The sequence below is a fragment of the Anolis sagrei genome, chromosome 5 (assembly GCF_037176765.1).
Source record: "Anolis sagrei isolate rAnoSag1 chromosome 5, rAnoSag1.mat, whole genome shotgun sequence".
NCBI classification, from domain to species: domain Eukaryota; kingdom Metazoa; phylum Chordata; class Lepidosauria; order Squamata; family Dactyloidae; genus Anolis; species Anolis sagrei.
Genome location: NC_090025.1, coordinates 85,535,706 through 85,548,817, shown reverse-complemented (window position 1 = coordinate 85,548,817; position 13,112 = coordinate 85,535,706). Strand labels below are relative to the sequence as shown.

Genomic DNA, 13,112 nt, shown 5'->3' with positions numbered 1-13,112 from the left:
GGTGCGTCTGGTGGGGACGAGGAACAGGGCCTTTTCGGTGGTGGCCCCTTGGCTCTGGAACTCTCTCTCACTGGAGATTAGAACTGCCCCTTCTCTCCTGACTTTTAGAAAATTGATGAAAACTTGGCTCTGGAATTTAGCATTTGATGAGTGAGTCAAGAACTTCTGGCCAAATGGACGGATGGTAATGAATTGTGATTTCTTTTGGATGACTTGGCTTTTTGTAATTATATGACTGCTTTTAATGTATTTTATGTATTAGTGTGGTATACGGTGTAATGTTTTTAAACTACTGTTTATGAATCGTGTTGTAAACCGGCCTGAGTCCCTCTCTAGAAGTCGAGAAGAACGGTATATAAAAGTTCTAAATAAATAAATAAATAAATTTTCCTTGATTTGAATCTACTGGGAGGAGGCTGGTAGCCATGTAGTGGATGGCTTTCACAGTGTTCAACATTATTTCTCTCACATTTAGCAGCAACTTCCTGTTGCACATTTTTTGGGGGGGGGGCAATGCCAGCTAGCTTGTAGAGCAGTGGTTCTCAACCTGGGGTCCCCAGATGTTTTTGGCCTAGAACTCCCAGAAACCTAACAGCTGGTAAACTAGCTGGGATTTCTGGGAGTTGTAGGCCAAAAACATGCGGGGACCCTAGGTTGAGAACCACTGTTGTAGAGTTTATCAACAGGTGTAGGTTTAAGACATCCTGTGATTATTCTGCATGTTTCATTCAATGCTATGTTTACCTGCTTTGCATGGGCAGACCTATGCCAAACAGGACAGGCATAATTCAAAGTACAAGTGAAAGAACATTATGACACTGTTAACCTCACATATAATATAGTCTTTCCATGCAGTGGTTGCTGATACAATGCAAGTGGACTCTCTGTATTTACATTTATTAGCCCGTCTTTGCTTTCTTGCTTCAAGGCTCAAAACAAAATAGATTACTAACGTATTATCTCTAAATCCTTGTCAGAATTCTGCTAATTCTGAAGAAGTCAGAAACTGAAAAGGGAGTGTAGAATACTGGCAAGATGTATTTATATTCAAGAAGTAGTATGTCCTCAATTTATTCTTGAAGCTCAGACTTCTATTTTCGTATCTACAGATAAACAAAGACATGCAGGAAAATGGTTCTAATTATGAAGAAAATTATGGAAAGTTTAAATTGCTTATGTCAGTGATATACTACCATTTCCAAACTTTTTATCTGCTGACTCTCAGTACTAATGCAGAACAAATAAACAATTTGGCCAAAATTAGATCTCTCCACACCCTCCCCAGAGAATCTAGATTTAAGGGTTAGTTAGCACACAAATTGCAGGCTTCGTTGAGTACTGTAATGGTGGAACAATGACAGGACCACACAATTTTGGAGGAAGCTCATCTTTCAAAGCAATCTGTTGGAATTGCTTCAGTGATTATGATTTGTGGAAACTGGGTCGGCCTTGAAATGTTTATCATTCCTAAAGTTATCTTTAGAAAATCATCAACCCATCTTATTTTGGAAGAGCTAAAAAGTATTTACATACGATCTTTAAAAAAATAGAGCAGAGAATAGAATAATTGTATTATGCAGAGCTGTCTCCAAATCCTCTGGTTCTGAGGATGTCAGGGTAAAGCTGTAAACTAGAGGAGCTAGGAAATGTGCCAGAAAAATCAATGAATATGCTAAGAAATGGAACTTTGGAATAGACAGGAACTAGAATCAAAACATTGCCAAGTCTAAAGCTGAGAGGAGAAGCCAGAAATCACTTGCAGAGTATATCATGGCACAGGAAAGAGAATCAAAGGGTCCAGGAGTCATTTCACTCTATGACAATATCTTATAGAATCCTGAAATTTAGGGTTATTTATTGTTCTCAGACGAAGAGCTCCTTAAACTATAAACCACAGAATTCCATAGGATATTGCCATAGCCATTGAAGTTGAATCAAAGTCCTATACCTGTGCAATGTGAGCGGGCCCCAGTATACAGATCACAAAGGCAACAGAAAAGTACTGTATATTCTGGCGTATAAGACTACTTTTTAACCCAAGAAATTTTCTCAAAAGTCAAGGGTTGTCTTATACGCTGGAGTAGCCTTATGCATGGAAGTCATCTTATATATGGGGACAGTCTTATATGCGAGAGTAGTCTTATATGCCGGGAGTCATCTTATGTTGTGGCTCACTTTGCACCTGAGCTTTCTGAGCATCAGTTTCCTCAAGATGAGGAGGATAATGGGTTACAGATTTCTGAACATGTCCCTGTTATTGAGGCAGACAGTGTTGATTCTGAAGGAGAGATGGCATTTCTGTTTCCCAGAGAAAGGAATGTTGCTTTAGATCAGTGGTTCTCAACCTGGGGTCCCCAGATGTTTTTGGCCTTCAACTCCCAGAAATCATAACAGCTGTTAAACTGACTGGGATTTCTGGGAGTTGTAGGCCAAAACACCTGGGGACCCACAGTTTGAGAACCACTGTTTTAGATAAAGATAGTGAAACTTCACAGCTGCAGGTGGAAGAGTTGGCTCCAACTGGGAGTTCGGTTCCCAGGGTGACCAGTCCCAGGATAATGAGGTATCCGGCCTTGAAGATGGTGGAGATTTGATTAGGGAGGACCGTTTGCAATTAAGGGTTCACCGAAGTGCACGGCTTGCCAACAAACGGGAAGTTCGAGGTCAACGTAATGCTTTCATGCTAGGGAAACATATTTAACGATCCGATTGAGGTCTATCCTTGGTCAGTGCAAGGTTGCTTACACCCTGTTAACTTCTCTGAAATTACCTCGGCTTTTGGGGAAAGCTTCCAGCTCTTTGGAACTTTGGTTTTGATCTTGTTTTTTGGGGACCTTGTCATGCTGCTATGGATTCTTGTTTAACCAATGCTAAAGGATTATACTTCATGTTATTTGCCTTTGGATCTTGGAAACTTTGCCTTTGCATTTAAGACTCTGTTTTGGCTATTGAACTTTTGCAACTTTATTTCTATGTTTTTGATTTTGCTTTTTCCTTAATAAACTACAAAACCTACAGTTTTTGTGTGTGGTGGTGTCTTGAGCAAGATGAATCTATCCTGAGTTGTGACATTACTGTACCTCCTCCTCTGCCTCTCAGATCTCGCTCCTGAAGACTGCAGTGAAGAGGTGCAGGTGCGCATGTGCGAGATCTGAGAGGCAGAGAATGGGGTACAGTAATAGGAAAATTACCATGTTGAAATCAAATCTGATGCTTTTTTAAATGTTTATTTGGTGTGTGTTGGAAGAGGGGTAGTCTTATACAGCAAGTATATCCCAAACTCTATATTTTAACTGGAAAAGTTGGGGTCGTCTTATACGGCCAGTCATCTTATATGCCGGAATAGATGGTACATGGTAAAAGACTGGAGTTCCAAAAAGCCTTGTAGCTGATAGGTGGCCTCACCAAAACCCATTCAGTTCAGGAGTGTCTGTTATGAGTTATGCTCGATAAATATGACTTGCAAGCAAGTGTTTAGACAGGAAGCTGCCTCTTGCCAGAGTCTGAACATTGAAAGAGGTATTCTGGCAGGGTAGGGAATGATATCCCGAATCCCTAAAGAAGTCAAGGCTTATTTTAAAGTACAAACTGGAGACTTCTCTCATGTCCCCGCATAGGAAGCTGGAGTTGATAGACGGGAGCTCATCTGTGATTTTAGCTATCATCCCCCCTATGTGGAGCAGCTTTCCTACTGAGAAGGATAATGTTTGACTCAGCTATACGAACAGCAAGAAAAGGAGCAATGTAATAACATTATCAGGATTCTTTAGGGGAGTCTAGAACATTTCAGAGGAACTTGTATATTGCAGCCAAGAAGGGCTTCAAAATTGATAACAATAGAAGACTTTCAAAGATAGGTGCTAATAGGCTGAGGTGTTCAGAAGTCAGGGTCTTATACTTTAATCCAGGACCAACTAAAGCTCTCCAGAACATTTAGGATATTATTAAGTAGTGATCTGTGCACTAGTGCTGATCCATGAGTCATTGGTTCCTGGTCTATCTCAAGTTTCCAGGAAAGAAAGAAACAGTGTTAGCCAACAGATACAGCTATGGTACCTATTTCTGGCACACTGGGGAAGAAAATCTGCTGGTCCCTCACATTAAATAGTTGGAGAAGCATTCATATTGGATGTTCCTCACCATTAACTAAGGTCATGTTGCTGAGAAGCCCAACAACATCTGTAAGGCCACAGCTGCACATTCTTGCCTTGAAATCTGAATAGGTGAAACATGAGAGATATTGCAGTTTAATAATATTGTTAAGAAAGATAAAATAATAGCAATAAGGAGGAAACATCTAGGTTTCATTTTTAAAACAAACAATGCTTAACTAAAATAATAATTTGTGCAAGTCTTTCCATGGAAGGGACTATAATCTTTGAGCCTTTTGGAACATTTATACAATTCATCTCAATTTAATAGCTCAAAACCTTTTTGTTCCTTGAACACAACTCCTTTACTCCTCCATTTTTATGAGTCAGTAAACAAACCAGGATATCTTCAATTAAGTAATGATTCCAGTTTTGTCTACAATGGGAAACAATTAGTAACTGTTTTGGAACAAGTCAATATATAAGACTATAGTTTGTTATATGGCTATAGACCAATCTCCCTGTTGTCCCACCTTTACAGAGTTCTGGAGAGACTTATTTTGCATAGAATTATGGGAAAAAATAGACCCATGTTTGATTCCACAGCAAGCTGGCTTAAGGAAGGGCAAAAGCTGTACATCGTAAGTGCTAAGCCTGACTCAGCAAATAGAATATGGCTTTGAAAGGCAGCAGATCACAGGAGCTGTCTTCATACACCTGTCAGCGGCTTATGATATTGTAAACCACCATCTCCTCCTGAGTAAAATGTATAATAACAGAAAGAATTACCAACTCACCCGTCTCATAGGAAATCTACTATAAAACAGGAGCTTTTTTGTTGAGTTCCAGGGCCAAAGAAGCAGATGGCGGAAACAGAAGAATGGCCTGCCTCGGGGGAGCGTGCTTGCTCCATCAGTGTTCAACATGTACACAAATGACCAGCCGCTGCCAGAAGGGACGGAGAGCTTCATCTATGCTGATGATCGTGCCATTGTGTTTTGTTTGTTTGTTTGTCTGGTTTTTGTAATGCAATACAACTGTTTTGGTTCGCTCCTGACACGATAAATAAATGAGTAGACTGGCTTGCAGAAAAGCTGTAATTCATAGTTTTCCCAGTTTGTATGAAATAAAAGTAAAGTTGATGGAGGAGTTTCTGGTTTTTTGTTTATTTGATTGTTTTTTGTTTGTTTTGCTGATTCTTGCAAGGAATCTCATGCAAAAAGTCTTGCCATATATTGCCTTATTCAGTGAAATATACATCCAATTAAAAATCTCTTTCCTGTTTCCCAGGGATTGCTTTATTCCACAACAGCTGTCTTGCAACACTTCTACTATTCAAACAGAATGATTTGGTCAGCTCAGTGCTTCAAATCCATTAACTCAGCTCTTAATTTTAAAAAATCTGAAGAATAGCATTTTGCACTCAGCTATGAAGTGTGAAATCTTGTTAAATTATGAAAATTGATGATTCATAGCCATTGAACCAGATATGTGATACTTTCATAAGATTTAGCCTGTACTTGAGTATGCTGCTGCTATCAATAGTAATAATAATAATAATCCCATCTGTCCACTATCTGATCCAATTGCTCATCAGTACAGTGAAGGCCTAAAGATTGCTATATATTTATTTATGCTCAGGCATCACTTAATTCCAGATTAGTTCTATTCCAGAAGAAAATTTAAGCACATAGTGGTGGAAAATAACACTGTAATCTGTATATTCAGTCTGGAAAATCAATTCAGCGGACGCCAAAAGATCTCTGTCTTTTGTAAATGTGTTGTCTTTTGTATGCCAATATTGTGAAGCATGCTAGCAGTAACCATTCATAATGTAGGTCAAGCATTAAAGGGACTGCAGTCAAACTGGTAGTTGTTTTTTGAGGGGAAAGGGAAAAAATAATTATTACTGGTTCTTCCATGTATAATACCTTTTGCTATCTTTTGTTTTAAAACTTTATATAGATGTCATTTTGCATATCTGAGTCCCCTTCAGGGTGAGAAGGGCGGCATATAAATGTCATTAATAATAATAATAATAATAATAATAATAATAATATCTGTGTCTTTAGGATTATTACCATATTAATGGTTAATATGGTAGAATATATTTTAATTATTTTCATGTTTACTATTTCTGTAAATATTGAACAGGGTAGTTCATCAGTAGCACTCAAATTCTGTATAAGGTCTCATTCATTCAGTCTGTCTAGCTGAGCGTTTCTCAACCTGGGGGTCAGAATGCGGGGGGGGGGGGGGTCACGAGGGGGTTTCAGAGGGGTCACCAAAGACCACCAGAAAACATATATTTCTGATAATCTTAGGAACCCCTTTGTCAGAGAAAGCTGAAGATCTCTCCGCCTGTCCTTCTCTTCCTTTTTGGAAACAGATGGTGAATCCTCCCACCAAAAGCCATCCTCCGCTGTTATTGGCTGGCCTCTCACCCGACCTCTCAGCCAAGGGGAGAGCTGTTTCTGAGACTCTAAGTGGGGAGGGGAGAGCATGCGTGCTCGGAGCATGGCAGCATGATGCACATGTGCGAGTGAGGGAGAACATATGAGGCTGGAGGGAAATTCACGTCAGCAAGTCCCTTCAAGGCATGGGGGTTCTGGGTTGTTGTAGGTTTTTTTGGGCTATATGGCCATGGCCTAGAGGCATTCTCTCCTGATGTTTCGCCTGCATCTATGGCAAGCATCCTCAGAGGTAGCTCACTACCTCTGAGGATGCTTGCCATAGATGCAGGCGAAACATCAGGAGAGAATGCCTCTAGACCATGGCCATATAGCCCGAAAAAACCTACACCAACCCAGTGATTCCGACCATGAAAGCCTTGGACAATATATGGGGGTTCTGTGTGGGAAGTTTAGCCCAATTCTATCATTGGGGTTCAAGGGGCTCTTTGATTGCAAATGAGCTATAAATCCTACCCACCAACAACTATTCCCTAATGTCAAGGTCTATTTTCTCCAAACTCTACCACTGTGCCTATTTGGGCATACTGATTATTTGTGCCAAGTTTGGTCCAGATCTATCATTGTTTGAATCCACAGTATGCCCTGGATGTAGGTGAACTACAACTCCCAAACTCAAGGTCAATGCTCACCAAACCCTTCCAGTATTTTCTGTTGGTCATGGGAGTTCTGTGTGCCAAGATTGATTCAATTCCATCGTTGGTGGAGTTCAGAATGCTCTTTGATTGTAGGTGAACTATAAATTCCAGCAACTATAACTCCCAAATGACAAAATTAACCTCTCCCAAACCCCACCAGTATTCATATTCGGGCGTATCAGGTATTTGTGCCAAATTTGGTCCAATGAATGAAAATACATCCTGCATATCAGCTATTTACATTACGATTCATAACAGTAGCAAAATTACAGTTATGAAGTAGCAATGAAAATAATTTTATGCCTGGAGGTTACTACAACATAAGAGGTTGCGGCATTAGGAAGGTTGAGAACCCCTGTTGTAGCTTGACAAGCAGGCTGTCGTCTCAGCCAACGTGTGACTAATTGGCATCTCTTAATTTGCTGTGGTATGTTTTGGGGCAATATGAAATTGTCATATATTAAATTATCCTTACTTTTTATTACAGGTGATACAACCCTTCAAACTAAAACAGGAAACATTACAGTCGGTAAGTTGTTTTTTGTTGGTTTGTAAACAGGACAATATAATGACTATCTACAGACCACTGTTACTCACACAGGACTTCAACAATCATGGCGTTTCCCTTACTTTATATTTTCCTGTATGATGAGAACTCAGTCACTTTGTTGTTGTTCATTCATTCAGTCGTTTCCGACTCTTTGTGACCTCATGGACCAGCCCACGCCAGAGCTCCTTGTCGGCCGTAACCTCCCCCAGCTCATTCAAGGTCAATCCAGTCACTTCAAGGATGCCATCCATCCATCCCGTCCTTGGTCAGCCCCTCTTCCTTTTTCCTTCCATTTTCCCCAGCATAATTGTCTTCTCTAAGCTTTCATGTCTTCTCATGATCTTGGCATCTACTGTCCTTCCCTCCAATGAGCAGTTGGGCTTTATTTCCTGAAGTATGGACTGGTTGGATCTTCTCACGGTCCAAGGCACTCTCAGAACCTTCCTTCAACACCACAGTTCAAAAGCATCTATCTTCCTTCACTCAGCCTTCCCCATGGTCCAGCTCTCACATCCGTAGGTGACTATGGGGAATACCATTGCTTTAACTTTGCGGATCTTTGTTGCCAGTGTGATGTCTCTACTCTTCACTATTTTATTGAGCTTGGACATAACTCTCCTCCCAAGAAGTAAGCGTCTCCTGATTTCCTGGCTGCAGTCTGCATCTGCAGTAACCTTTGCACCTAGAAATACAAAGTCTGTCACTGCCTCCACGTTTTCTCCCTCTGTTTCCCAGTTGTCAATCATTCTTGTTGCCATAATCTTGGTTTTTTTTATGTTTAGCTGCAACCTGGCTTTTGCGCTTTCTTCTTTCACCTTGATTAGAAGGCTCCTCAGCTCCTCCTTACTTTCGGCCATCAAAGTGGTGTCATCTGCATATCTAAGGTTGTTAATGTTTCTTCCAGCAATTTTCACCCCAGTCTTGCATTCGTCAAGCCCCGCACATCTCATGATGTGTTCTGCATACAAGTTGAATAGGTTGGAGGAGAGTATACAACCCTGCCAAACGCCTATTCCAATCTTGAACCAGTCTGTTGTTCCATGGTCAGTTCTTACTGTTACGACTTGATTCTTATACAGATCCTCAGGAGAGAGACAAGGTGATTTGGTATCCCCATACCACCAAGAACTTGGCACAATTTATTATGATCCACACAGTCAAAGGCTTTATAATCTATATCAATAAAAATATAATGTTCGTTTGTGGGATTAACAGAACTCAAAACCCATTGGACGAATTGGCACCAAATTTGGACACAAGACACCTAACAACCCAATGTATGTCCTTCACTCAAAAAATTGATTTTGTCATTTGAGAGTTGTAGTTGCTAGGATTTATAGTTCACCTACAATCAAAGAATATTCTGAACCCCACCAAAAATGGAATTGAACCAAACTTGGCACACGGAACTCCCATGACCACCAGAAAATACTGGAAGGGTTTGGTGGGCAGTGTCCTTTGGTTTTGAAGTTGTAGTTCACCTACATCCAGAGATCACTGTGGACTCAAACAATGATGGATCTGGACCAAACTCTACACGAATACTCAATATGTCCAAATGTGAACACTGGTGGAGTTTGGGGGAAATAGAATCTTGACATTTGGGAGTTGTAGTTGCTGGGATTTATAGTTCACCTACAATCACAGAGCATTCCGAACCCTGCTAACGATAGAATTGGGCCAAACCTCCCACACAGAACCCCCATGTGGGCCACAGCAACGCGTAGCAGGGGTCAGCTAGTAGTCAATAAAACAGAAATAGATGTTTTTCTGAAACTCCCTGCCTTTCTCCATTATCCAGCGGATATTGGCAATTTGGTCTCTCGTTCCTCTGCCTTTTCTAAAATCAGCTTGAACATCTGGCAAATCTCTCTCCATGTATTGCTGTCAATCACTAACTAGTTCTAATTTTCTGAGACTTTCAGATAATTTGCCCAAAGCTCCTCATAGGTAAAAACCTTGCCATGGCACTATTCAATTTCCTCTGTGATTGAAAATATTTTGGTAGGTTGATGGCTGACAGATTTACTGTTTGAAGGCCAGTGGTGCAGCCTCAAGGATTAGCTGCTACTGTCATCGCCCCTGCTAATCAAAAAGACTTGGCACTTCAATCCTCTGAAGCCTTGCTCCATTGCATTTGAAGTCTCCATCTAGTTATTTTAATGAGGAATCAAGGGTAATGAAATACTATTAAATTAGTTCACAACCGCCAACACAGAATCCCCATGTGGGCCACAGCAACGCGTGGCAGGGGACAGCTAAGACACACACACACACACAGGCAGGTCACAAGTTACAAACATCCAACTTACATACAACTCATAGTTACAAATGGGGGTTAGACAACAGGAAGTGAGAAAAATCTACCCCTAGGAAGGTGTGATGGCATGCTGGGGTGAAAGGAAAACAATATGTCTGGCTATTCCCAGTGGCTAATGGTATCCCCTCTGATGTACTTCATTACTTTAAAAATGAAAAGTCTTGAGACAGGATTAAAGTTAACCAAATAAATTTACTGGAAACAAAAGGCAAAGTTAACTTGAAAGGTGAATCAAAATAAGGTATTACAAAGACAAAATTTGTTGATTGAATTTAGTTACACTGGAAATAAACACTTGGCTATATTAATAAAATATGAGGTCAAACACTTGACTTTTATTGTCGTAAGTCACTTGATATGTACTTGGCTATTGAAAGTAAAATACTGGACTAAATTATTGGTAAATGCTTGGCTATATTGTCTTCAGTAAGGTACTTGGCTATTGATATAATACAGAACTCAAATGGTAAAGTACAGAACTAAAACAACTATATGGTAAAGGTACAAGCTATAATGGTAAAGCACTCTGGGCTATAGTGGTAAGTACAATAATAATAATAATAATAATAATAATAATAATAATAATAATTTATTTATACCCCGCCACCATCTCCCCAAGGGGACTCAGGGCGGCTTACATGAGGCCAACCCCAACAACACATCAGTAAAAACAAAACAGCAAGCAAATAAAACAGTACAATTAATATAACTCACATGTAAACAATAACACAGAGAATTTAAAACCTTATGGCCAGCCCAGATGTAATAAATTAATTTTTTTTTAAATAAACACTGAGTGTGAACAGAGGTAGGATGTATCTAAGCAGGAGGGTTTTAAAAGATAATGTAGGGAGACCAACCCAACGGGTAGTAAAGTGCTTCTGAGGACAATTGCAGAGAATTAATCAGAGCAGAGTATTGTTTCCTTTATTCAGGGAAGGCACACTGGAACAGCCACGTTTTCAGGCTCCTCCTAAAGACTGCCAGTGTGGGGGCTTGTCTGATATCCTTGGGAAGTGAGTTCCAGAGTCGGGGGGCCACCACAGAGAAGGCCCTCTCCCTCATCCCCACCAATCGCGCCTGCGAAGGGGGTGGGAGCGAGAGCAGGACCTCTCCAGATGATCGAAGCGATTGCGTGGGTTCGTACGCAGAAATGTGGTCACACATGATAGTATGAATACAGCTATGATGCTATGAGGTATATACGTGCTATAGAATGCCTGTTTAGATTGCCAGGCCAAGGAACCCAGACAATTTCTGGCCTTCTCCTCTAAAACTCTGGCACAGACTAAAAGGAGGGGAAAGCCTTTCAGACAAGTTCAGAGGCAAAAGGGCTAAACCAACAGAGCCAGGCCTCTTGGGGGTTTTAAGCTCCACCCCTAAAACTAAGCACAAATGGAAAAGTCCACACCAAAGGGAGAACAAAACAAGGAAGTGAAACAGAGGAAGGAAAAGCTAGGCCAAGACATCAAAGAAAGAGAATTCACTCCTGAAAGTGTTATTATGGGGAAAAGGTATCTCCACTGAAGTTTTCTCACCAATTTTTGTTTCCACAACAAGCCAATTTTTCCAAAATGCAGTTATCACAGGGACAGAAAGTAAGGGGAAATCTTCTGAACAGGGGCTCAGACCGCAAAATAAACACCACAGAAGTATACTAACCAAACCATGTGTGTGTGTGTGTACACATTTTAAAATGTACATGTTCTGACTTACATAGGTATATACGTGCTATAGAATGCCTGTTTAGATTGCCAGGCCAAGGAACCCAGACAATTTCTGGCCGTCTCCTGTATTTTAATGTATTTAATGTATTAATGTATTACAGTGCTATTATGTTTATCCTACTTGTGTATGAATTTCCTGCTGTTAGCCAGCCTGAGTCCCTCTTCGGAGGCCGAGAAGACCAGGTTATAAAAGCTCTAAATAAATAAATAATACATACATACATACATATATACATACACATTCAGCATAAGAACAAACTTACAGAACTTATCTTGTTTGTAACTTGGGGAATGCCTGTATATTGCATTTGGCAATTAAATAGTCTCATCTTTAACGTTTCGTTGGGTGTGTTGTGGGAGTCATAAGTGGGCTGGGTGCCATTGCTACCACTGTGGATTTTCTGAGTTTATAAGACTGGATCCCACATTACATTAGTTAAAGTCCAGTCACCACACCAGATGAAGCTAGCTTTACAATCTTTTTGACCGTTCTTGTCACTTTGGCCATTTTTATATTTACGATATGTACGAATACTTTCAGTGATCTGTGGCTTAACCAACTTGGATTCAGTCTTGATAGTTTCACTTCAGCATTTTTTTCCCAAAGCGTCACTTGATATTTTCTCATAGGAGTTTTCATCTCTATGGCAACTATCTGGTGACGAATGGACTTTCCATTGTTAGCTTGAGCCCATAGTGTTACACTAAATGTTGACAACTTTAGTGCCTTTTCCCTGTCAGCAAGCAGTGAAAATGTAGAAACAGTTATTAACAGCTCTGTCAGCCCACTAAATAATTTTAGTTACTCAATTTCCTCTTAAAATGAAGTTAGTGTTGAATTGCTTTTAAGTCAGCTTCAACTTACGTTGACCCTTTGGATGAGAAACCGCCAAGTCTCTGTAATAATAGTCCTGCTCAGGTCAATGCAGATTCAGGCCGATGGCTTCCTTGAGTTTGTCAGCCTGTGATACAGCCTTCCTGTCTTCCTACTGACTGCATCTTTGCCAAGCATTATTGTCTTTTCAAATGAGTCATGCCCTCTCCTGATAGATCCAAAGTCTGATAGCTTCAATGTAAATCATTTTAGCTTTTTTGGGAGATTCTGGTCGGTTTACTCTCAGATCCAATTTATTGGACATTTTTGTAGTCCAGGGTATCTGCAGAACTCTCCTTTAATTCCACATTTCTATTGAGTTGATTTTCCTCCTGTCAGCTTTCTTCATGTCCAGTTTTTACAATCATATATAGGAACTGGAAATATTATGGCATGGATGATCCTGACTTTGGTATGTAATTATATATCTTTATAGTTGAG

General features: G+C 40.3%; 1 protein-coding gene across 1 annotated transcript in view; it reads left to right on the top strand.

Annotated features, from left to right (window-relative positions):
* The window catches only part of FAM185A (family with sequence similarity 185 member A), a 79,365-nt gene that overhangs the window by 28,841 nt on the left and 37,412 nt on the right, over positions 1-13,112 (top strand). The window contains exon 5 of the mRNA XM_060778322.2: positions 7,688-7,729. Within this exon, the coding sequence (XP_060634305.2) occupies positions 7,688-7,729 (42 nt within the window). The remainder of the gene's footprint in view (positions 1-7,687; positions 7,730-13,112) is intronic.